This window comes from Acanthochromis polyacanthus, chromosome 5 (genome assembly GCF_021347895.1).
Source record: "Acanthochromis polyacanthus isolate Apoly-LR-REF ecotype Palm Island chromosome 5, KAUST_Apoly_ChrSc, whole genome shotgun sequence".
Lineage (NCBI taxonomy): Eukaryota > Metazoa > Chordata > Actinopteri > Pomacentridae > Acanthochromis > Acanthochromis polyacanthus.
The window spans coordinates 41,979,247-42,005,565 of record NC_067117.1 but is presented as its reverse complement, the minus strand read 5'-3'; the positions used below and the strand labels follow the sequence as shown (position 1 = coordinate 42,005,565).

The 26,319-nt window shown below is 41.9% G+C and overlaps 1 protein-coding gene across 1 annotated transcript; it reads left to right on the top strand.

Moving 5' to 3' along the window:
• Positions 1-1,454: 1,454 nt before the first annotated feature.
• LOC110969045 (serine/threonine-protein kinase 35-like) lies at positions 1,455-24,834 on the top strand. The gene is made up of 3 exons (XM_022219071.2): positions 1,455-2,071; positions 3,060-3,801; positions 21,337-24,834. The coding sequence occupies exons 1-2, from the start codon at positions 1,606-1,608 to the stop codon at positions 3,776-3,778; spliced, it is 1,185 nt and encodes a 394-aa protein (XP_022074763.1). The 5' UTR covers positions 1,455-1,605; the 3' UTR covers positions 3,779-3,801; positions 21,337-24,834.
• Positions 24,835-26,319: the final 1,485 nt, after the last annotated feature.

Here is a 26,319-nt window from a genome sequence, read left to right as displayed (position 1 = left end):
TTGAAAGGTGTATATTATGTTCACGTGAGATTTTTCGTAATGTATGTTCACTCACAAAGAAATGTGAACTGCACTTTAGAACCCCGTGTACTTTACCAATGGTACGTCTGAACCTGGTTACCTCAGTCCCCGTGGTGGCATCAAGCGAACACAATACACCGGAAGTGATCATGTTGCTGCTTTCAGACGTAAAAATACTAAGTGTGGCTAACAGAGATTGGTTTTAAAAGCGAGGTGGATGTTGACCAAACAATAAAATCGTTTAAAACATGGCGCATTAGAAATGAATATATAGTAACATGATGCATGAGCTGTTGTTTTCTATTGTTTATAGCTGGAAGTCAGCAATAGAAATTTTTGCTGTGTGTAAACACAATGACAGTAAAGATTCTTGATTCTGATACTTGACTCTTAAAAGACCAGTTATAAGTTTTTCAACATAGCCTATAATAACAACTCACTGTGGTGCCACTGAGATGTCTGACTTTTTGTTTCCCAGCTGACTACAGTTATTGGTGTCATGTTTTACTGATGTTGCATATAGTAGACACTAACCAAACCTGAACACCATCAGAAACCCTGAATACCTCTGATAGATAGTAGTAAAACAAGCTTGTTTTCACAGCGTTAACAAGACATCAAATAGCAACTTGGTATACTTATGACTAAAAACAACAAAAACAGATCAAATCAAATGAATATTTACTGTCATCATATGTGATGAGATAGCGTTTCTCCAGTATCTAAAGATCAGGTCAGCAGTTTGATAACCTGACCACATGTGATATGAAGCTGATCATCATTCTGGTGGTTTTTTCTCCGATGCTCCTGAAATGCCTTCCTGATGGCAGCAGTTCAAACAGTTTGTGGAGAAGGTGTGAGGAGTCCCTGACAATGTTCAGAGCTCTGCTGTTGCAGCAGCTCTGGAAACGTTCTTGAACAGAGGTGAGGAAAACTTCACTGACCCTCTCTACGAAACAGATGTTTCATTAATCAGTCCCATTCATGTTCATTTGTTAATTTGTTAAAGTTAAATTGTGAATTAAGTTAAAAGATGGAGCCGCAGATGGCAGCCTCGTCACTGCGCTCTCAGAGGCCATTCCTCCACACCTGTACAGTATACAGTATTCCAGTGAATATGTACATTACTTTTTGCACTACGAAGAGCATTATCTGCTTTTTGCACTGGATCATCATCTAGCAATTATAATTTTGCACTACTGTGTTTATATATTCCTTTCTAGCTTGTAAATATCTGTATATATTGCGTTCCATTTATTTTTATTACTGTTATTTTTCCCTGTTTTTCTTTATTTCGTTTCTTTTTATTATTCTCTTTCTTTATTCCTAGGCTGACACCAACAGTCCTTGTATGTTGTGTAGATAAAGCAGATTTTGATTTTTAAAAAATGAACTTCAGGGCTTTTATTGTGAAGGTGTAGAGCGGATACTCTCTGACGTTGCAGCAGCAGTCTTGTCTCATGTTTACCTCCTCTCGCTGCTCCTTTCGCTAAATGAGAGTGAGGAATGGCGTGGACGACAACGGTGGACGACATGTCACCGTTCCTGCTAAACGTGTAACCGGAGGAACGTTCACGGGACCGTATGGATACAGCTGGCGGCGACAATTGGCGAAGACGCACGAGGAGCGCGCAAGCCTGCCCTGGTGCACGAGCGGACGAGTCCGGCGTGCTGCGGTGTCTGAACGTGGGGAACACGGAAGGAGATCATGACATGGAGGAGGACAGCGGGCTGTTCAAGCAGAAGCCCAGGGCGCCCCGCTACAACCTGCTACGGGAGGTGGGCCGGGGTACGTACGGGGTTGTGTACGAGGCCGTGGCCCGCAGGTCCGGGGCTACGGTGGCCGTGAAGAAGCTGCGATGCGACGCACCAGAAAACGTGGAGCTCGCCCTGCAGGAGTTCTGGGCGCTGACGAGTCTGGAGAAAAGGCATGAGAACGTGGTGCAGCTGGAGGAGTGTGTGCTGCAGAGGAACGGGATGGCTCAGAAGATGAGCCACGGAAACAAACGGTCCAAACAGTACCTGCGACTGGTGGAGACTTCCCTGAAAGGTGAGCAGATGAGCTCCTCCTCTGAGCTGTTTGAGCTGAGTCACTGCAGCAGAACAACAGGAAGGAGAGTTGCTTTAGGTTTGATTTAATGCCAAACATTCTTCTGCTGGTTGTCCAGTTTACATCCATTTCAAAGTGAGAGACTGTTTAGTATGATTTTCTGTTCCGTGTATAAAGGCAGACTAGACTTTACTGTAGAGGTCTGGCTTGTCTTCAGAGTCCCTGGGGCCCTTCAGGCTCCAGGTCCAGTCTGTCCTGTGCTAGTGAAAACCAGAGGAGACTGTTTAAACCTGGTGGTTTTAGTTTGGTAGGTCTTTCCAGAGGTGTCATTCAGAGCAGGGTAGTTGTCTGTCTGGGGGATGGTCAGACTTTTTGTCAGGGAGCTCCTGGGGGCAGAGAGACTAAAATGGAGTCTGCCTGGCTGGCTGTGTTCCACTGGGTAATTTACACATTCCACGGCCAGTCCTGCAAACCCACACACTCATCCACAGAGGTCTTGCTTTTTGTCTGTCTTCATGTGTTGTTCTGGTTTCAGGTGTTGTTTTCTTTAAAAACATTAAGGCAGTGATTTATCTGTATCACTCTAACATATCTTCTTGTTTATTCTTTGTCCACCAGTGTATCTATTGATCTGTTCGTAACAGAAACATGCATCTCAGTCAGTGATGTCTTTAGAGTGGTGCTAGTAACATGCATGAGCTGTCTCTAAGTTCTGAATGTCTCTCTCTGAGTCTGTTACCCTTCAAGTCATTCTGACATGTTTGTTCTTATTAGTGATCTGTAGACATGTCAAAGCATGTCAGCAATGCTCTCAGCTGGCATGGCAAAGTCTGTTGTAATTCAATAATTACAGCCCACATGCAACTTTTTTAATAAACCCTCATAAAGAATGGCAGGATGCATTGACAGGCCTACCACCTATCCCTGTTTGGCCAAATATGTCTTCCTGGAATAACTGTGTGCCATTGTACCTGTGTGTGAATGACAGGTGAGAGAGTTCTCAGTCCTCCAGAGGAGCCCTGCTACCTGTGGTTCGTCATGGAGTTCTGTGAAGGAGGGGACCTCAACCAGTTCATCCTGTCTCGGCGGCCCGACCCACAAACCAACAGCAGTTTTATGCTCCAGCTTACAAGCGCCGTTGCGTTCCTGCACGAAAACAACATTGTGCACAGAGACCTAAAACCAGACAACATCCTTATTTCAGAGAAGTCGGGGAGTCCGGTTCTCAAGGTGGCTGACTTTGGCCTGAGTAAAGTTTGCGCTGGTTTAGGAAATACCAGTGAGGGCAAGGAGGGCGAAGACAAGAGTAAAAATGTCAACCTTAACAAGTACTGGCTGTCATCTGCGTGTGGCTCAGACTTCTTCATGGCTCCAGAGGTGTGGGAGGGCCACTACACAGCCAAAGCTGACATCTTTGCCCTAGGTATCATCATCTGGGCCATGCTGGAGAGAATTACCTTCATTGATGCAGAGTCTAAGCGGGAGCTGCTTGGAACGTATGTGAGACAGGGAGCGGACATTGTACCGGTGGGTGAGGCGCTGCTGGAGAATCCAAAGATGGTGCTGAACATCCCACTGAAACGCAGGTCATGCATGTCAGACAAAGTTAGGAAGCTCCTTCAGGACATGCTCGCTGTCAACCCTCAGGACCGGCCTGATGCTTTTGAGCTACAGGCCAGAATGGACCACGTGATGTATGCTACATGACCCTCAACCAGACTGCTCTACAGGTACTGAAGCTTCTCTTTTCATCCCACCGTGACTGTGTTGACTCTTTTCATGTTCTGTCTGTTGATGCTCTCAACATCTCTCCCTACCTGCCAGTACTGTTTTTCTTCACTATGTCTTATGAGCTTTATTGAACTAAACATAAGTCTGAAACTTGGATCCCATATTGGTATAGAACAGTGATCATCAACTGGCGGCCCGCGGGCCGAATACGGCCCGCCGAACCATCCAATCCGGCCCGCGACTGGATTCCAAAATTGTGAGGATCAAAGAGAAAATATCATGTGGTCCACACTATTAAAGCAGTCAGTCCAGTCATTATTAAAGGATCTGTTTCCACATCAACTTTTCGTTTCGTGGCCTTAGAGAGTGCCATTTTACCCATGTTAAGAGGCCTTTTCCTGTCACTTCTGCGGTGTTTCTTTTTCAAGTGCTCTGTGAATAAAGTTGACTTGAGACTTCAGGTTAGCCTGAGACCGACGGTTTTCTTTACCACAGTTTCTCAGTTTATCAAGCTTTGGGATGACAGTTGATTGTGAATTTGGTGAAAGTACCAAATGTTTCCAGACAGTCTGCTCTGTTTGGGATCATGTTGGTTTTGCTGTCTAATCCCTCTGTGATGACAGCTTACACTGAGAGCCTTCTGTTGGCCTCTGGGGCTCTGGGGGTGGCAGGACAGTACCCTACTGTTTCACCGCCTTCACTAAAGGAGGTCTTAACGTGCTAACGTACTGTAGACTTTATGTAGCATGATATAAGGGGTCCTCAACCAACGTCAGAGTTCCGTTCCTATGGTGTGATGTAAGTCAGTTTTCACTATGGTTGATGCTAGAGGTACGGACCCGTACCCGTAGCATCTGTACTAGAGGTACGGACCCGTTAAGGTCACTGAAGAGCTGGCGCCGATTATTGCTGCACGTTACAGGCAGTTTATATGAATGACTCTGACGGCGAACATTGTATAATTTAACCAAAAATACACCGTCTCCTCTCACACTTTAGACAATGTAGTTTTTACGCTTTTAGACGCCGTGTCTAAATTGTTTGAAGTCCAGTTCCTATTAATTAGTTTACCGCGTTCAGTGGTGGAAGCGGCTGACGAACTCCATTGCAAATGTTCCCATTTAATTTCGGACGCTAATTTACAAGATAAAGTTAAGGATGTCGAATATGAAACAAACACTCGTGAATGGTGAGGAGCAGCTCTTTAATTCGGCATGAATTAAAAAAAACCCACAAACTCGATTTACTGTGATATTGTGAGATTTGTTTGTGGTGATGTAACTTAGCCATTCAACAGAGTCCGCTAACATTAAAGTGACTGACGTGCAGTGTCTGTGTTGACAGACGCAGAAAATACGTCAGGTTTTTGTTTAGGTTGTTAATATGTAATAGTCTGTCGCTGCTTTTGAAGGTAAAAAAATACTTGTAGAATGCTGGCTGTTAGTTCCGCCATTTGTTTTGTTTGCTGTTTGTGCTTTATTAGAACAGGATCACGTGAATAAAAAGTTTTGCTATTTTTAATAGTAGTGCTGATTTCAACCCCCAAATCGCTGTTCGTGAAAAAGTCAGATAGTGATGTCGGACTTTTCCACAGACAACGATGACTCCAGCACACTGATTGTAAAATATTTCTTATAACTTTATTGGAACTTGATATGGAATGAATGGACTTTAATACACTGTTAATACACAAAGATGACTGACATGACAGGCTCCGCACGAAGATTCACCTCGAATCACGGAAGCACCTTCATCAGCGTAGCCGGCTTATTAATATTCATGTCCGTCGGATAACCAGCCAATCACGAAGCGCGTTCATCAGCCGGCTCATTAATATTTATGAGAAGGGAACGTGCCGTAGCCGTAGGCCACAGGCTACGGGTACGGGTCCGTATCTGTAGACACTACCTTTCACTATAAGTCGGAACTCCGGTGAAAATGTAAACAAAGCCGTTAAGTGCATCATGATATCGATCAGTTTACATGTTTGTACCACTACAGTAACGACAAACGGTCATTAACGCACACTGGAACACAACTCGGTATGAAAATATCAGCGAAAAACTGTAAGTCTGACTTATGCTTTGGAGCCATAATGAAAGTTAATGTAGCATAATCCCTTGTGGCAGCAAATGTAAGCAAAGCCGTCTTATAGCGCCCTGTGTAGACGTATTCGTCCGCTCTGTTCACCGACTAGTTCCACCGAACCAGTTCCAATGTAATGACGAAGCGGCGTAAGTTGAGGACGTCGCAAACCGAGGACCTCCTGTATATGCAATGTAAAGCGAAAGAAAATGAGGTACCCACACGAGATCAGTGTCGTAGAATCGAGTGAAGCTGAAATTCTGATCAATGTAGGAACCAGCAGGAAATGTAAACTAAAAATCATGAAACCAAATATTTAGGTTGCAAGCTATATGTTTTACTTTGCTTTTCAAATGAGTATTTCTGTTTATTATTTAAGAAATTACTGTGATTACATTGCCAAAAATCTGATTCTACACATATATGAAACTTTCTAAAGGGTTATACCTTCTCTATCAAGCTTTCTTTTTTCATCAGTTACTTATTTTTTTCTGACATGTTTCAACACCAAGTGACTTCGAGAACATGCTTGCTGAACATGTGCATAGTTACCCCATAAGTAAAGTCATCTTCCCTCTGTGTGGGACAGAAACAGGACGCCACACCTTAAAATGTGGCAACTTGACACAACTTTAAAGTTTCAAAGTGGGACCAGTGAACTTTTCTGGATTTCAGATACATCCCAATTTCAGCTATCTGCATCATGAAGGGTTCGTGTGACGTAAATATCATCACCCACTTCAGTCCATGAGAGTCTGTGGATACAATCCATGTTCAGCCCAAATTTAGTGACTACAAGCACTTGGACTGCACATGTGACAGGAAAACAAACGGTGCTTGAAACAAATGTTTATTGTGAGGAGATTCTCAGCCATCCACACCTTTATGAGCTGTCATTAAGAGTTTTAATAACGTGGTCGCTGCTAGTGTTTGGAGGATTTGTGTTTGGACACGCTTTCATCGACAGAGCCCAAACAGATTCAGTGCTGCAGCTCTACCTGCAGCAGCTCCTGTATCCTTCAGTGTTTTTCTGTGTTTCCTGTGTGGGGAAATACAACCAGCTGTGTAGCACAGTGCTCACCAGCCACCAGGCCGTGGACCGTTACCGGGCCATGGGTTATTTGATACTGGGCTGCACAAAGAGAATAAAAACGTTTAATTTTATTTCAGGAGTAGTCTGCACTGTTTTTTATTTTGAAAAATGACAAGAGCATCTTCCTGCTATTTCCATCTCGCTTGTTTCCCACTCTTGATTCTGTCAGTTTTCATGTCCGTCCGTTAAATGAAGCCGTCAATCTACAAAATAAGTAAAAACAAACGTCTCTGGAGAGCTTTTTTGAAAAGAGGGAGAGGCTGAGACAGAAGAAAAAGGAAACATATTTAGCAATACAAAGTAATTTTATTTGTTTAGAACATTTTTTTTCAGATAATAGTATTAAAAAAGATTTTTTTTTACTATGTGCGTGATGACTGGTCTGTAGAAAATTGTCTTGCTTGAAAGCGGTCGGTGGTGTAAAGAAACCAGAGCATGAGTAGAGCTGCTTCCTGTGCACGTGGTCTCCAAAACCATGAACTGGCCTTAAGTCTGATGATGGTAGTTTCTCTCTTTTCTGTAACTTACCTCATTGTTTTCAGTACATTTTCAACATTACTAATTAATTATCATAATGTTGCATCATGACAGTTCTGTTTCTGGAGCACTGCTACAGTCTACACTTTAATGTACTGACGTGTGTGTATTGATAATCCGTACATATGCAGGGAAAATAGTAAATGTACGATCCTTCATGATACTCTGACATGTCATTTGTGAAAGATTTAACTCTTTCTGAGGGTAGTATATGACATGGCTAAGACAATAGTCAGTCCATCCAGGATTTCGCGGGCGTTTTTCGTGACTGCTGCGGCCGAAAATGCCTTAATTTGCGGCAGTTTTTCTACAAAATTGCAATAAAAGTTGCAATGTTTTAAGCTTATTTCTTGTGATGAAATTGCGGGAGACAATGACAATTACTAAAAAACTGCATTTTTTCCAGCTTTTAGAAAATGTTTCAACACTGTAACTGACAATATTTATTCAGAAATTATTAAGGGTGCTTTCACACATACGCCTTTTGGTCCGCTTAAAGCGGACTGGAGTCCGCAACAGCAGCAAGTACGGTTTGTTTGGGCTGGTGTGAAAGCAGACCAGATGTTTTTGGTGCCGACTAAAGAACCGGACCGAGACCACCTTCGAGAGGTGGTCTCGGTCCGCTTCTATGTGAACTCCAGTTCGGTTTGCTCCTGGTGAGAACACAAACCTGTCTCCATTCGGACCGGCTTGATGGTGCAGCAGACTTTTTGGTCTACGGGAGCTTCCGTAGCAACCTGCACAGGTTGTGCAGCATCGCCCACTTTCTCCGATAACATCTTGCAAAGCATCTTCTCCGTGCCAAAAACGACTGTGTAATGTTCTCGTATCGAATGCGAGCTTCATGCTGGAACAACAGCAGTATTTGTGCTTGCTGCATAAAGCAATGATACGAATATATGGCAACAAGAAGGAACAGGAGAGCATAGTTCATTGTTTACGAATAAACCTTCCGGCATTTTTCCCTCTTCACATGCTGCGCCAATCAGCGTTCACTACGTCATCTAAAACACCTTATTTTTGTGAACAGCGCCGCCAAACGACTGGAGGGAGATATATCATTCATCGTAGTTGGTTCAACTTCGAAAACACTGGTGTGAATGCGAACCGAACCAGTTGAAATTAGCAACATTGTAACAACTTTTGGGTCCAAACGAACCACTCTAACAGACTAACAGGTGTGAAAGCACCCTTAATGTTCCAACCCATTTCCACAAAAGCTGGCACACCACGGTGGGACATTAGCAGCAGCCACGTACTGGTTTAACATGACGTGGTTGGTGGATTTGCGGCACAAAATGATAATTTACTATTGAATGAATCATATTTGGACATATCTGTCACTGGCTCCAAAAGTTATTTTCACTTCCTGGTACACACGTGTTCACACACACACACACGTGTTCACACACACACACACACACACACACACACACACTTACAGCTTGTCACGTCAATTAAGAACAGCGATCAGAGTACAGTACTCCACCAAGACTGTTCATTACCTGACCTCGCGCTGAACACAGGTGTGTGTTCTGCATGTGTACGTTACGCACAGACACCAAATTGTATGACGTAAACATGTAGCGAGCGGCAGGAATTGATGGGACTCAGAAATCCCCCCACAATTTAATCAGTTGTTCTTTGTGTCATTTCCGATGCGTCCACAGAGGTAGATTTGTTATAGGATCACAATCATGTGATCATCAGCAGGCGGCTGAAGTAGCGTTCACTTGTCGCCATGGTTACCGTGCTGCTATCAGACGCCATGCCGCTATGAATCCTTAACATATCCGTTTATCCGAACTTTAAGCCGTATCACTGCCGAAGTCTAATTATTTGGTCCTTGTGTCATTTCTGACCGACCCTGAAAACTTCATTCAAATCCCTGAGTTTGTTTTTGAGTGATGTTGGTAACAGAGGAAGGATTCACACACACTGATCGTCACATAACTCCACTGTGTTCTTTGGTGGAATAATTAATCTAATTTACCTTCATTCTATCAGTGCGCTAACGGATCTGGATGCAACAGTTTCCATCATGGTGATTTGTCTGGTCTGTTGTCCGCTCATTTCAGTCGTTCTAATATGTTTCATGTTTTTTTTTTTAAAAAAAAGTGTATCAATCGATGATTTTTTTTTCTTTTTTGTATTCCACCACAATATTGCACGGTTGTAAAACAGTTTAGCTCCGCTTTGGTGAAGAACATCAGTGAATTAATTGTTTATCATGGTCTTCAGCAGTAATTCTTGTTGGTAAATGAGAGACATTAGTATCTCACATGTCTGCATCTTCAAACCATAAACAAGGAAGTGAATTCGGTGACGTATGTGCATTATGTTTGCGCTGGGAGCTGCTATGATTGGCGGAACTCATGGGAGGCGGGCCAAAATTGCAGGAAAGTTGCGGTGATTGGACAAAATTGCAAGGCCGCACAAAATTCGTGAAGATTGGTTGATTTCGCATGAACTTGCGCGATTGCAAAATCGCAAATTCCTGGAGGGACTGAATAGTTCTGGCATTGCAGCATTCACATGCAGAACTACAAAGTACAGTTACTATAAAAAGTATTACTTCCTCTTGGAAGTTTTCTCCTTTTATTGCTTTGCAACATTGAATTATGGTCATTATGATTTGGCTTTTCTTTTTAAAGGACTTATTAGATAGACCTTTCATGCCACAGTGAAAACAGATTTCTACAAGGTAATGTCAATTAATGAAAAATAATCAGTTCTGTTACAATCTAAAATGTTTGGTCAGTAGACACACGATATGGACTGCGTAGGCTGAGCTGTTAGAAATGCCACTGGGATGCAGGAATGCTGTCCAAGTCATCTGACTTCTGGCTAGGGACCAGTAAGCATCACAGAAGTCTTTGTCATGGTGGCCTGTTGCTAGATAAACTCCCATAATGCTCAGCACTAAACTCCTTGCAGTCAAAATGCCTTCCTTCTTGGGATGTGATTGTATTAAACAGGGCTGGGCGATAAATCGATTTTATAGATTAATTCGAGTTTGTACTTAATGTCGATTTGTTTTAATGAAAATCGATTTTCTCATCAACATCCGCCACCAACGCCTGCCTGCTAGGCTCCCGTAGTTCAGAGTGCGCCCCGCTCCTCAACATGGCGGCGAGCGGCACAGATCTTACTCCGAAGAAAGAAAATGCATCTTCAGTCATTATTACTTCACCAAGGAACGGCAGAGTTATGTGACGATCGGCGACTAACGGGGCTGGATGAAATTTGAGGGAATGTCAGAAATGGCACAAGGACCAAGTGATTAGATTTTGGCCATTATGTGGTTTATAATCTGGATCCATGGCTTTGTTCGGGATTTCCCATTGGGAGATATAGCTGCAGACATGGCGTCGCTGTAACCATGAAGTGAACACTGTCAGTTACCCGATGACGATCACATCATTGCGATCCTACTACAACATGACCATTATTTATCAGTTGGAAATCATACAAGGAATAGATGATTGAACTGGGGTGTTTCTGAGTCCCATCAATTCCTGCCGCCCGCTACGTATTTAGGTCACGATGTAGCAAACCCCAGCCAGACACGTTGAGCTCAGCCATCAGCCTGAATTTCTATAATATAATATTGTGAACACAAATTCACCTTCCTACCTTCACTCATTCCTTGTCCTCATTCCAGCTGCTTCTAAGTTTATACACATCCCTTGCTAAACAGCAACAGCGTGGAACTGTTTTCTTTCATCTTTATGTGAATTTTCAGACTTTTGGGCAACATCTTCCTCATGTCAAGAAACCCCTTCTTAGAGAATCACTTCCTGTGCCGCTGGAATGGTTACAAAAACAAAACATACCTTCAAAATAAAAGCATGGAGGGAACGGTTATTTTAACACTAGCAAAACAAAGGCTTGATGAACTGATCAACAGACCTTTAACCCTTTAAGCTTCAGTGTACCGCCGGCGGTACACCTACTAATTTGCATAGGAATTTCAAGAATGTCCGACGGGTGCAAACACTATACACCGATGGAAAGCTTAGATTCTCATGAATCCGCCGGTATAAACCACTTTCAGATGCGATTACCACAGCGAGTGAGAAAAACACATTTGTCCGACAAAAACAAATATTCATCCATCCGTTCTCTATACACGGCTTCAACGCACACAGCGCGACTCACATTTCCGGGTTTATTATTACACACACAAAAAAAGATTCCACAAAAAACGGCCATAATCCAACCTTTTACATCAGATGACACAAGCCAGTAAACTATTTTGTCCAAAACATGTCCTGAAGTCGGTATAAAATCCCCGAATCGGTCATTTTCAAGGAAATGCACCTCCCGATGCGCGTCCAATATTACCCGTATTTTTCGTAATTTTTTTTATTTAAAAATAGAATATTAGCGATTTTTTTTGTACTGAAAACGGCTGGAATTGACTGAAGCTTAAAGGGTTAAAAGATTAATTTACACGTGACTTGGTGTAAATACATGACATGCACATGCATAACGCATGCCTGTACTTAGCACAGGGTAATTGTTTATTGAAGATTTCATCCGTCTGAAATAATACGTCAACTGAGCATCCTTGGTGGAGTACTGCACTCTCTGAGTGCTTTTCTTGTTTGGAATTGCTTTGGGTTATGTGGCATCACTTGTTTTGAACAATTTCTTTGTCAGCTGCAAATTGATTATAGGTAGGGGGTCAATAAATCGAATAAATTGGGATTTTTTTGTGAAAAAATCTTTTTTTTTTTTTTTAGGCCTTATCACCTAGCCCTAATTAAACAGCTAATCTACAAAACCTTTTCTGACATGCATGTAGAGAATACAGATTTTTTGTGGAGATTGTGGAGCCACAGTGTACCCAACCCTCTTGACGTTACATCTCAGATGATGTCCTTTTTGGGCTTTAGAACGAGGCTCGGGACCATCGCGCACCATTAAGGAACAGCTTGGTTGCAACAATGAAGCTTTATCGTTAATGTATTGCAGAGTTTTTTTATTAGTCAAGCTTCCACACGGGATTGATTTTAATAACTATGTACTATGTATCTAGGAAAATGGAATTGGATTAAATTACTCAGATTGCATTATGGTCAGGACATCCCTACCCAGTACTAGTGACACTTGCGTACACTTAGTGGCAGTAAATGACATTTGATATGTGAGGTGTTGTAACATCCTCCATGGCATTTATGTGTGTAGGTGAATGGTAAAGAGAGGACGGGTGGGGCTGCTGGTGATGTCCTGTCCACAGCACACACTCTGTTTAGTAACAGCAGGGCTTTGCATATCTGCTGTTCTTGATAGTTGTTTTCCCTGGATAAGTGTGTGTTGGTTGTACTGGAGCTATCCTGGACATCATTTGTCCTATCAAAGCCCCAGCCACCCCTTGACTCCCGGGGCCCTAATGTTTTCATTCTGCATATGATCGGTGCACTGCTTGTTCCTGAACTCAGACAGCAGAATGCTGTTCTTCTTTTCTGGGTCACTGTATGACACTGTTTGCCTTTGTTTGCTGTTACATCATGTGCCTGTCCTGATAGGGAGATGGGGAGCAGGGTGGAGCTGCAAACACAGCTGACCATCCATCCACTGCTCTGCTTTTAGTCTGCCCAAACTCACCACCAACACATCCCATTCAGCCTTTCCACCATCCCCCACACAGCTCCCTGCAGATCCCCCATGCTGAGTAATTGTTTTATAAGTGTGTCAATGACTTTAGTGAGTTGAAGTGAGCAGGTATGTTAACATATGGGTCTTTCCATTTCAAGTCAGTAACATTTTACAACAGCGCATGCCCAGTTTTTATAGCATAAAACAGATGTTTTTTAAAGATATTTGTGAAATTTCAGCTGCATATATCAAATGCCATCCAAGATAGTTTTTACTTCAGCACATTTTTTGAATGGCATTCTCAGGAACTATCAATGACAAAAACCTGAAGTATTCATTGTTATTTCTCACCCCACCATTAATTCAGATTGTGCTGCATTAGACACTTAGATCAAATAATATGTGATTATGGTACAGACATTAACTAGTGGGTAACTTTGTAGTTGAATTGGACATGTTATTCTCGGTCATTCAGGTCTGTGACAGACCACTTGTTATCATGGGAGACCAGCGCTCGATTTAGACGGTCGCCAGGTCGCCGCGAGCACTGGGAATCATGGCAGGTTGATGACATCATCAAAGTGGCTGCCTCCATGAAGAAAACATGATAGGCGGTTCAGCTCGATGGAGCGCTCGGTTTCGACGGTCGTCAGGTCGCCATTTGCGACGTTTTTAGTCGCAAATGGCGACCTGACGACCGTCTAAATTGAGCGCTGGAGACGTGAATATTCACACAGACAGAGCCCAAGGAACCGACTTTCTGTCACTTATGGCATCATTTGACCCCCAGCAGGTTTCCACCCCTCCCACACACAAAGCAGGAAACATACTTGACTTGATTTTCTGCTGAATCTGAGTGTCACTGCCCTCATCTGTCAGACCACTGTTTTATTTAATTCACTGTCTCCTCACCCAGAAGACTTTCCTGTTCTTCTGCAAATGGTCTCCTTCCGTCTCAATCTCCAGTCCATCACACTGACCAGCTTTCTGATGAGGTCTTGGCCTCCATGCTGCCTCATAACATATTCTCCTTATTCCCAGTAGACAAGGCCACAGACTCTCACTGACTTCCTCTCTGAACCATCTGCCCTCTAACAAAATGCCATAAATCCAGAGAGCCCACTGACTTGAGTAACGATCAAAATCTATGAACGTTATTCTCCAGTTCACAAACTAACCAAGTTCTATTAGAGCAAGATCTGAAGCACATTAGATGCTAGAAAAAATATTCTCTGCTTTTAACTCACTCCTCCACCCACCTCTTGCCCAACCCTCCACTCTGCTCACTGCAGACGTGCTCACCTCATTCTTCACGGCAAAGTCTTTGCAATCAGTAACCAATTCTCTGAGCCTGACCAACTCACCGTCCACCCACCAGCTAACAGAGCCACGCTGTGACTCGTTCTCTTCTCTGACAGAGGAAGAAGTCTCTAAACTATTGCTGGACTGTCGTCCCTCTATCTGTCCACTGAACCCGATACCATCCCACCTCTTATAAACCATTTCTCCAGCACTTAACCCTACAGTAACACATCATCACCTCCTCACTTGCTACAGGTGTGTTCCCTGCTGTATTTAATCAAGCTCTCGTTACTTCAATACTCAAAAAACCTACACTTCACCCAGGCCAGATAGAAAACCACAGACCAGTTTCACTTCTGCCGTTCCTGTCTGAAATACCTGAGCAAACTGTCTTCAACCAAGTCTCTGCTTTCTTCTGTAAAAACAACCTGTATGACCAGAATCAGTCTGCTTTTAAACAGGGTCACTCCTCTGAGACCAAATCCTCCTCTCCACACTCACTGAGCTTGACATCACAGGATCAGTCCTCTACTGGTTCATGTCCTACTGCTCAGAAAGATACTTCAGAGTATCCTGGAAGGGAGAAGTGTCTGAACTGTACAGTCTATCCACAGGGGTTCCTCAGGGGTCAGTGCTCGGTCCTCCTCTTCTCAACATACACGACCTCGCCTGGTGCAGTCATCCACTCCCATGGTTTCTCATATCATTGCTATGCTGATGACACCCAACTCTTCCTGTCGTTCCCCTCAGACTGCCCAGATCTCATCAGACCTTTCAGTTATCTCGGCATGGGTGAAAAAATGGCATCTTGAATTTATCCTCTCTCAAACTGAGCTCCTTGTTCTCCCAGCCAGTCCCTCCATACAACAAGAAATCAACATCCAGCTTGAATCTGATGAAGAAAACAGCACACCTTTTGGTACTACTGTCACATGTCACTCATTCATTCAATTTCCCATGCTTATCCTCAATTCCTACATCCTTTGCTATTTGCAAGTATTTACCAGATTCATCCTTTGTTTCCGTCTGCCATACCCTCCGTCTTACCTCGTGTTATCCAATTGCCCTTTTGTTATAAAACTATATAAGAAAGAAAATGTCTGAATTACTCAATCTATGTAAATACTTAATAAGTCATCCAACAAGTCATGAATAATTAGTAGGTCAAGTCCATGGAAGTGGTGTGAAGCCCAGGTTTAACTGGGAGTGTTATAGAGTGGCTACTTTTTCCTTTGTGCTGTACTAGAAGCATGTATTCAGAGCATAGTATTTACACTACCTGATCATCGACCCGACCATGTGTTGCCATTTTATGACAACTTATTTCCAACATATCGTATCTCAGCTTCATCTGTGTCTGCTGGCGAACCTGTAGCATTGAATCAAAACCCAAAATGTTCCCAAACTGGGAGCATGAATGTCTGTTAAAACTGTTTTACAGTGCAGCATCAGTAGTTCAGAGTATATTAGCATGCTACGTATCCCGTAGCCCTGTGTGTTCTGTGGCATTTATGGGACAAATATAAACATTCACATAATGAATCTGTCAGGCTCATTCCCATGCTATGTAAAAATGATAAGTCAGCACTGCTCATCAAAACATGTTGTCCCTACACGCAGCAGGATGAAGCTCTAAATCCTCGCCTGAAGCACTTTAAGTCACTTATGTAACAGAGTACATGCAGCACAGACTATCTGTGATTGGCACGCCAAGTGGCTGTACAGCTGAAACACGTCAGTCCCCTCATGTAGTACTGGAGGTCACATTTAACAAAGGCTGGTTCACTTCCGCTATCTGTCACTGCACATTAAGTCCTGACACAGCGGCTCGCACATTGATCAGCTTTTCAGACACTGCAGTTGGAGCACAAAAATGCAAACCAGTTATTTGATGGTGTACATTTGGTCTTTCTTTCTACTCTGATATTCCACCAACCATAAAACCTTTAGTTTTCATTCTAAGAACCTGAATCTTTCCCTATGATTTGCACCAATAGGAACTTTAAAATGTGGAGTACAGTGCCAGTCAGTCATTAAAGAGGTATGCAGGTAACATGGAAATTGCTTCTGGCACCTATTTTGTAATATTGTTTGAAGGAGTAAGAGATGGATGACCAGGATTTTTCTTTTAGACCACTCTTCTAGTTGGAACCACTATTGGAATGGTTTGACCTGTCATACAAGCTAATTGTTGTCCTGTAGATATCCAGAAATGCAACAAACATAATCATTCTTTTTCTCTGACTGGCACCATAATCTTCATTTTTAAGCTCCTATTGGTTCCATCGTAGACAAAGAAAACCTGCCTCTTAAGGTGAATAGTACAGGTTTTATGGTTGATGGAATATCTTGACCAGATTTGCACCATCATAGAGTTGGGTTGTATTATTCTGTCAAAGCAAAAGCAGCAAAGTACCATTGAAGACCACATGCACATATCAGTGACCTTACAGAACTGTACTTGCATTATTTCTCAGGTATTCTTGCACCAGTCTGTGGAGCATTTCCAGCATTCTTCCACAGATTGATGTAAAGAAAACGATGCAAAAAGAGACATAACCCCACTCCTCTCTATACATGGTTTTAACTAAAGAAGACAAAAATTGCCCGTGACCAAATCTTTTACACGTTTTACTTAGTAACCTGCATATGCACAGAAGAAAAAAAAAAACCTGACAAGTATGAGACGGTCAGGCATGAAATTTTTTAATTTGGTGACTTGAGGTGGAATGACCCTGAGAAGTTTTTTTCAAGGTCAAAATTGACATCAATTTTTCGTGATAGAGGAAGGCTGATGACATAAAATGTTATATATTAACAGGGATGATAGCAGGGAACCTGTCCTTCAGAGGGAGGCTTTTAAATAAATTATTACTGAATTTCTAAACATTACATCTTACATATGCATACCATGTGATAGCAGTGAACCTGTCATTATAATTAAACCCGAGGCAGTAGTGGTCCTCTCAGATTGTTTTATTGACATTAAACAGCTTGTGTCCAGCAGTTACGTCTGTTCTCTTTCTCCTGTTCTATCATTTTTAATCACACCCTAAGTCCTACATCTTAAAACTTTGTTTTGTCTCCAGATAATATTTTAGGGTATGCTGTGGCTGCCTAACCTAGCTGTTAGCTGCTAGCATAGCCTTTGTCACTGTGAAAGCGGTGAATGTCCTACTTTGTGGCAATGGCTGTGCTTCTTGTTAAGTTTTTTTTTGATGATTGTGCTTGAGAGACGAGTCTGTCATTTAGGAACAGGTAGTTGAAGGTCCCCTTACCAGGTAGTGTTAGCTGCAGATGGTGATGCTCTTCTGACACCGAGGCTCCGACACATGCACGGTAGCTCATGAAGCAAATGTATGGATCCGCTGTGCCGAGGCGTGGGTTGGTCACGTGACTCTTGACGTTTGACGCTCGAAACAGTTAAGTCCTTCAGACATCAACGAATCGCCTGAACCCCAAAACATAAAATAATCTGTAGTTGCTCCAGCCCATGTGGAAATGACATCAATCTGTATTTGTAGAGCTCATCTGACTATTTAAAGGTTTCACAACGCCAAAATATAAGCAAAAAGTGTATAGGGTTACAGACAGACATGCCAAATAAGAAACATGGTCTTCAATAATTGTTGTCTTTATTATTACTAGTAATATTATTATTATTGTATCCACTAGAAACCATAAAATCTTCTGGTGGAGTTGAACAGGAATGCACATGATGAATCATATCAAAAACAGTCCAGGAACCACTCAATGACCAACCCGGTCTCACGGGGATTCATGAAACTGTCACGTAAGTTTTAGTTTCGGTTTCGTGCGCACCAACACGATTTCGTCATGTTTTTCGTGCCGCTCACCACGAAATGTTTTTCGCTGTGGTAATCACATCTGAAAGTGGTTTATACCGGCGGATTCATGACGATCTAAGCTGTCCATCGGCGTATACTGCTTGTGTGATTGCGTTTGCGGCCGCCGGCCGCCGGACATTCTTGAAATTCCTATGCAAATTGGTAAGTGTACCACCGGCTTATGGTTAGGTTATGGTTAGGATTATGGTTAGGGTTATGTTTAGGGACGATGTCATGCAAAATATAGCGTTGGATTCGCCACGGTTTTACATTAAAAATATAATATACACATTCTTTTGAAATACGTTCTGAGTGGCACGAAAAGTCCGCCGTTTAAAATACATTGGTGTGCATTTCGTGGTGAGCGGCACGAAAAACATGACGAAATCGTGTTGGTGCGCACGAAGCCGAAACAAAAATTTACGTGACAGTTTCACGAATCCTCGTGAGATCGGGCTGCAATAACACATCTCGATTGCACTTGATTTTATTGACCAGTAGATGTCCTACTGGAGCACTGTGTGTCATTACAGCCTAATAAACTATGTTTTTAATAAAGTGTCAAAGCTTCAACATCACTAGCTACAGAGTAAGAGGTCCAGCAAAATGCCTGAGCAATAGCTACAGCCCAGTACCACCAAGAGAGTAAGTTCCAGCTGCACCACCTGTAAACACACGGAAAAGAAATGTAGAATCCTGTTCTGTGTAACAGGTACACTCTGCTTGTAGAGGATTGTGTCCATCCTCAGCTAAATGTGCTACCTCACCTTTTAAATGCACTTGTATGTGATGAAGGGCTTTCAGTGATTGGCTGTCAGTCATGTGATGTAACAGGAAGTCAGATAGTGCTGGATTGGTGGCAGTGCCATTATTCTTATTGATACGGCTTATCCATCTGGTTCCTTAACGGCAATCTTATCAGTAGTCTTGGATTGTTTTTCTTTCTTTCTCTTCAAGACAAAAAAAAAACTGAACAAATTTAGAGGAAAATTAGAATTTCTTTATTTGCTCATACATACGCTGTAGATTTACAGGTACACTACGGTTCAAAAGTTTGGGGTCACGAAGAAATGTCCTCATTTTTGAAAGAAAAGCAGTTATTTTCAGTGAAGATAACACTAAATGAATGATAAATCCAGTGTAGACATAGTTAATGTGGTAAATGACTATTTTAGCTGTAAACAGCTGATTTTTAATGGAATATCTCCATAGGGGTACAGAGGAACATTTCCAGCAACCATCACTCCTGTGTTCTAATGCTACATTGTGTTAGCTAATGGTGTTGAAAGGATCATTGATGATTAGAAAACCCTTGTGCAGTTATGTTAGCACATGGATAAAAGTGTGAGTTTCATGGAAAACATGGAATTGTCTGGATGACCCCAAACTTTTGAACAGTAGTGTGTGCATAGTAGATAGTGTTATAGTTAGATTTGTTTCATACCAAAGCTCTGTCCCCATCCCTGCTTTAGAACATCTTAATGACCAGAGAGTCTCCGTTTAGATAGACCCGGTTAAACGGCTGAGGCGATCACCGCTAAGTAGTGCATTGCATTTATTTTGCGATAATTGGTCAATAGAAATTACGATGCCAATAATTGTAAAAACGCCAGCAATCAGCCTCAGTAACAGATGAGGCCAGCAATCAGCTGATCCTGTTTTTTGAACTTGTCAGCTTTTTGTATTATATATTGTATTTATATTCAGTCATTTTCTTGCTAAGTTAAACATGTTCCTGTGCTGCTGTAAATCTGTCTTTCTATGTGTTAGTGCAGCAGACACTCTGGAGTGGGCACTGCTTTTAGAGAGTCTATTTGCAGCAGCAACAGAGCCCTGCTGCACTGACTCAGCACATCTCTGTGTTTGTACACTGCTGCACATTTCATCCTCACTGCTGCAGAGAGGTTCAGATCAGCCTGGCTGGATGTTAGGAACATCTGTGCCCAGCAGCTGGGGCAGAATCCCAGGGGCTTCCCAGGAAAACACTTTTTGTTTTTAGCAGAGCTGCTGACAGGTGTCCAGCTAGAAAATAAAGATCTGTGGAGGGAGAGGCAGTGTAGACTCGAGTGTAAAATTTCAAAAATAAAAGTCCACAGCGTCCTCACGTCACTGTGGCTGTTTTGATGGCCAGAGAAAAACATTTGGTTCCTTCTGTTCTTCAGCAGACAGTTTTTATAGAGTCCAGTACTTTTAGTTTTACAGCCTGTTTAATGGGGTTTCAATATTTTGTTGCTGTGCTTGAATATGACAACAGTGTGTGCCTGTAATTAGAAGTCAGTATGTCCTTTGGGAAGTTTTCATGTCCCTTATGCGGCTTGCTGGTGTTATTGTGTTCTGATAATGGGCGTTTCCTTTTATTTGCTAACTTCAGTGCTCTGGCTGTTCTTCACATCTCATTTGATATGGCAGCTGTAAACACTTCTGGTTACCTTTGGTTTGAGTAGGGTCAGCTCAGTGACCCTCCAGTAATAATGTGTGTACTGTTGACCACCCAGTAATGAACCCAGCACCACTTCCTGCTGCTGTTCATGCATATTCTCAACCGTTTAGCGTCATTGTTCTGTGGGCCTGGAGAAGAACTGGAGTGTGATGCTTTTTACACGGAAACTGCTCTTGTTGTCAGAATAAATGGAGATCACAGTGTGACATTTCATCTGTTTCATAAAAGCACAAAGCCTGCTGGTGTCACTTTTGGTGCAGTGAAACATCTGTAACGTTAGAAGTGAATCTGGAGCCAGAGTATTGTCTTTCACAGTCTGGAAACATGGACCGCTGCCTTTGACTACAGTGACTCTAGTTTAAACAGTGTGTGTTCAGTGCACTGTGGTAGCCTGTTATATGGCAGATGCAGCAGGTCTGTCATCAGATTTATCCCTGGGCTGACTGCTTTAGTAACACCAGACACTGCTTTCTGACCATTTTCCAGCTTTGTTGTGACTAATCTATACTTTAGTGAGCATCTTGTATGTCTCCACTGGAGGACATCTACATATGTAAAGAAACTGGACGCTGTCATCCTGTTGCTGTATGTCCACTTTTCTGACTGTTCCTTCTTCTTCCTGCAGATGTGTTGCTGCCTGGAGCTGCTCCACCACCCAGAGTCTTCCTGTGTTGAGTCTGATGACTGTGAAGATAAAGGAAGGTCAAAGAAAAGCAGTTCCTCTGCAGTTTAGATGCTGAAAATGGGATTTTTGTTTTCTTGGAGCTTTTCTGATGGAGAATGTCTTGTAACTGATGTAGCCACAGCTCTGTCAGAGAACAGAGGTCTGGAGAAATTCCCACCACAATCTTGCCACGGTGACGCTGTGATCGCCTCGGCACTAAAGTCTTTCATGAACGTACTGACAATCAGATACTGCTGCTGTAGACCTCTCACTTCCTGTGATGGAGTATGTTGGGTGGAGTCTGGTCCTGTGAGATGTTCTGCTGCTGATGGTCGGGGCTGGGATGATGCGTTTCTGATAAACTGAGTGTTTTTGCAAAAGTTCTTCAGTTAACATCAGATCTGGTGGCAGCAATGACAGAAAACGGTGTCACCTGCCACCTTCTGCATTTCTCCAGACATCTGTTGCTTTCCTCTGAGATGCACTACTCAAGCTGTGGTCATCAGCAGGCCTGGATGTATAAAATGCTCCGTCATATCTGTAAGATGTTATTTTGATATCAGCTTCATGGTATCGTTAACTTTCCTATAATTCAATTTAAAGAATTTTGGCTTATCTTGATAATCAATACTTAACGCAAAAATCTCGATAATTCAATATTGTAATTCAGTAATGATACAACCAGAGCTTTTACAGAGACAGTATGAGCAGCAGAGAACATTTGTGAGAGTTGACAAACAACCCTATTAGCCACTATTACACTTTCAGATATGTTTAGCCTGTGCTCATTCTAATGGGATCCTGTTTTCATCAGTCTGTCAGCCTGGAGGCACTGAGATCACTCCAAAAAAGTTCCTATTCGTTGTATCTATAGCATGATAAACGTACAGCGCCTGTCCAAGACAGTCAGTAGGTTGTGCTTGAAGCGGGACCTCATCTCCATCCTGGTTATAAATGACCCACACAGGATCATGTTGCAACTCTAATTTCCCATTCAGGTCAAAAGATTCGCTGCTTCATCCTCTTTGATTTGAGACAAGTACATCATTAAGGGTGTGTGATCATTATGTAGTCCACTATTCACCATGTTTTTCACCATTTAAAGCATTACTGTGGATGAGGAATGATTCATGTAATTTGCCTCATCCCCCCCAAAAATCCTTAATGATGTAATTAGTAATGAGACAGACAATTAAGTAATGAGACAGGAATTAAGAGCATGTATGCATTTAGTGTTTTACTGCAACAGTTATTTGTGAAGTCATGTCTTTAAAGGGAACTCCAGGGGCTGTTTGAACAGGTGCTGTACATGTTAAAGGTCCAGTGTGTCGGATCTACAGGGATCTCTTCACAAATCAGTGTATTATCACCTGAAAATAAGAAATGTGTGTTCGTTACCTTAGAATGAAACCTTGTGTCCGTCATGTTCTACTGCCATCAGCAGACCAACCAAGCTCCAACGAGCTCCGCCGGTGGTTCTCCTTTAGTCTGTAGCCTCACTGCTAGATGCCACTTAATCCTACACACTGCACCTTTAAAGAAACAAAGCCAGTAATTTCACTGAAAATGAGGGCCCATTATGCTTTTCAAGTTATTTTGAACCCCACACGAATATGTACTGTGATCAGAAGTGGAATGTGAAAAATGGTGAGTTTGGAGTTGTTTTGTAGAAAGAGCCACAGAGGAAAATTTGGATGTTGGTCCCAGAGTCCAGTGGTACTATTCGGACATGGAATGACTCCAAAGTTTTGGACGTAATTGTACTACCTCTTGTTTATGGACTTTTTCACCATTTCTTTACTGAACTGTTGTTAATTTTTCCAACAAAGAATTCCTCAGTTAGAGAAGAAGCTTGCCAGATGTCATTTTCATGTCAAGTTAAGTGCGCTTGCTGGCTTCATTGAGGTTTCTTATATGCAATAATGTTAATTCATGTTAAAAAGTACTGGATAAATATACAGTTATTAACAAAACTTCCATCCGCTTGTAAAGACCATGTGTATCGTGGCAGTGTAGAGTTTTCAGTGACTCCTAGAACTTTTCTTTGTTGGGGTCATTGAAACACATGAATCTTTATCATGTATTTTGGTTCTTAAATAGATGTATTCCACGTCTTTTAGATAAATGCCAAAATTGCGAGGTCAGAAATATACATACATCAGCTTAAAAGGTTTGTTTTGGTAATGTAGAAAACTGTTCAACCAATTTTCTAAGGGGCATGGCCTCGAAATGTCTCGTAAATGATTACAGTTGAATACAACTAATGACTTCTCTACGCCAATTTGATTAGGAACCGTTTTATTGGCTCATTTGTCAGCCACAAACAGTCCAGTAGGAAAATCTGAGCAGTTCATCAAAGATCGAAACAAACAAATTAGTGACTTAAATAAATCAGGAAGTTCATATGAAGCAATTTCAGTTCCCAAAAATGTGTGGAAAGTAGAAAGTTTGTGTTTTCTCCCTGATCAAGAGAAAACGCAAACCTTCAACCAAGAATCAACGAAAAGCAGATCTGCAAGAATTGGAAGCTGCTGGAGCCCAGGTGTCTGTTTTCCATCAGCATGGACTGAGAGGCTGCTGTAATAGAAGGAAGATACTTCTATAGAGGTGCTTCTGAAGCCTCGACTGGAGTTTGCTAAATGTGTCACAAACAAGCAAGTGTTTCAGTCATTCTCTGACTGAAAATACAGAGTTATAAGTCATTGGAGATTCCAGACTGTCATGATCTACGCGGTCTTATAAGTGGATGGAAACTTTGCTTCACAGCTATTGAAGCATCACACAGGTTTAGAATCAGCTGTGGGCATGTCTTAGTCCTGATGCACTGGTAGAAATGTGTTTACGCTTCTACAGATGTTTACACACCTTTAGCTCACTTCCTGTACTTCTGTGAATGACATACCTCAGTTCTCCTCCTTTGTTTCACTAATGTATGAATATTTTGTTGTGTTCTGATAATCTTGAACTGGAGGAGAAGTGAGACGAGCTAATGGAGGAGCTGAGCTTAGGATGGTCAGCTCACACATTCTTGTCATTTGTCAGAGTTATTCAGAGTTAAGTGTATTTTATTTTTAAGGGATGTTCTTAAATGTCGAGCAGTTTCAGCAAAGTGACACGCATTCCCTTTGCTGTCCATGAAACAACCTCTGGATGTTTTTCTTGTTGCTTGGATAACGGGAACACACTGTCTGACTAAACTCCAGTGACTGATGGATATCTTGTTTTACATGCAACACTCTTCTATGCAACAGTGTCTTCCTGGAGACGCTGTGGAGCAGTCCAGGCCTGGCTCGTTTAGTTCTGGTCCTCTGCTTCTGACTCTATTTGTTTTTACAATTCCTGGTTGTACATGGTTGCTACTATGTAAAGCTATTTGTTTCAGTTGAAATATGTTTTTGTTTTTTGCATACTTTGTACGTATCAGAGCTCTGTTTCAATAAAGGTTGGAAATACCATGAATCTGTGTCCTGCTTGTGTGAGTTCTTAGCATGAAATGTGTAGCAGCAATGGGAAGGAATTCACTGAAGACAGTGCTGAGATTTCATTAGCATGTCAGTTTCCATGAGTTTGCTGAGGGTGTTGTTCCACTCATCATCTGCAGGACATGGGCAGCTGTGACTAAGACACTGATGATGTTAAATTAAGATTGCTAAATAGAAAATGCAGTAGCCTGGCATCTGTCCTCTAATACAGAGCAGTACAGCCATGGCCATAAGTTTGGACACAGCATGACTTCCTATGTCTGTTTTGATGTCTATTACAGAACATAACTAATATTTTTTGACAGCACCAGTTTAATTAGTCAACAAATCAACAAGGGATATAATATTATCAATAAATTCCAACAATTGGAACAACTTTGTTCCCAAAACATAATATTAGAAGAAAATAACAAAAAAATGCAGTACTTTCACAACCGAATTTGGTAAGAATAACAAAATGACACCAAACTCTTTTGATGTTTTTTTTAAATATGAAACTTAATATAGTTCTCAGGAGTTGTGTACTGTATTGTAAGTGACAATTTTGTGGTATTTTCTAAGATTCACAAGCGTCATGGTACTTGTGTCCAAACTTATGACCATGGCTGTACTATCAGCCCCAGTATCTGCAGTTCTTGAAGGAGATTTCAGTGACGTCAATTAATCCACATCTAATTAATCAGTCATCAAATCATCAGTTGTTTACCATCACATACGACAAATCATTTTTACATTTTGTAGCTAAAACTAGAGTAGCAAAATAAAATAACATTTACTTTTGATGAAAGATTATTCAGCTAATTAATAGCTTAATCTATGCCTCCATTTCCTGCTGCTCAGTCTGGGTTCAATTCACATTCATATAATGAGCAATTATTATTTAAAACTGTAAACATGATAGGAGGAATTGTTTCATAGCACTACGTCAGAACATCCATCTTCAGGCACATATTTATTTAGTAAGACACAGAGAAAGCTAACCTGATGACTGTCATGGCAAGTCAGAGGCCCAAGTTCAGACAAGGACCACAGCTGACAAGGATTTATTATAAAAGGAGTTTTTATTACAAAGAATTAGTAACAGGGACAACGTGTATGTGATGAAGGGAGTGAAACAAACTAGCAAGGAAAGCAGGGAGCTGGGAAATCTAACTAAATGGAGTCTCCAAAGCTGACTAAAGTTTTCAGAAGTTAAAGTACTACAGTGACCTCTGGGGATGATCAGAAAATAATGAAATAAAGAGAAACCTAAAGAAAGGCAGAGGGAGAGAGAGCAGAGAGCATAGAGCACAAGATACAGGAGAGAGAAAGTTCATGGCATGCAGTGGTTGTATATGAATGTATGAAGCATGAACTGGAGAACTTCATCGGCTTACAATTTAAGCAAAAGTACAGAGATTCCTGTGTGCACAGCTACACTCAGGAACATGACCATTAACCTCAGAGATTGGGAGGTTTAATG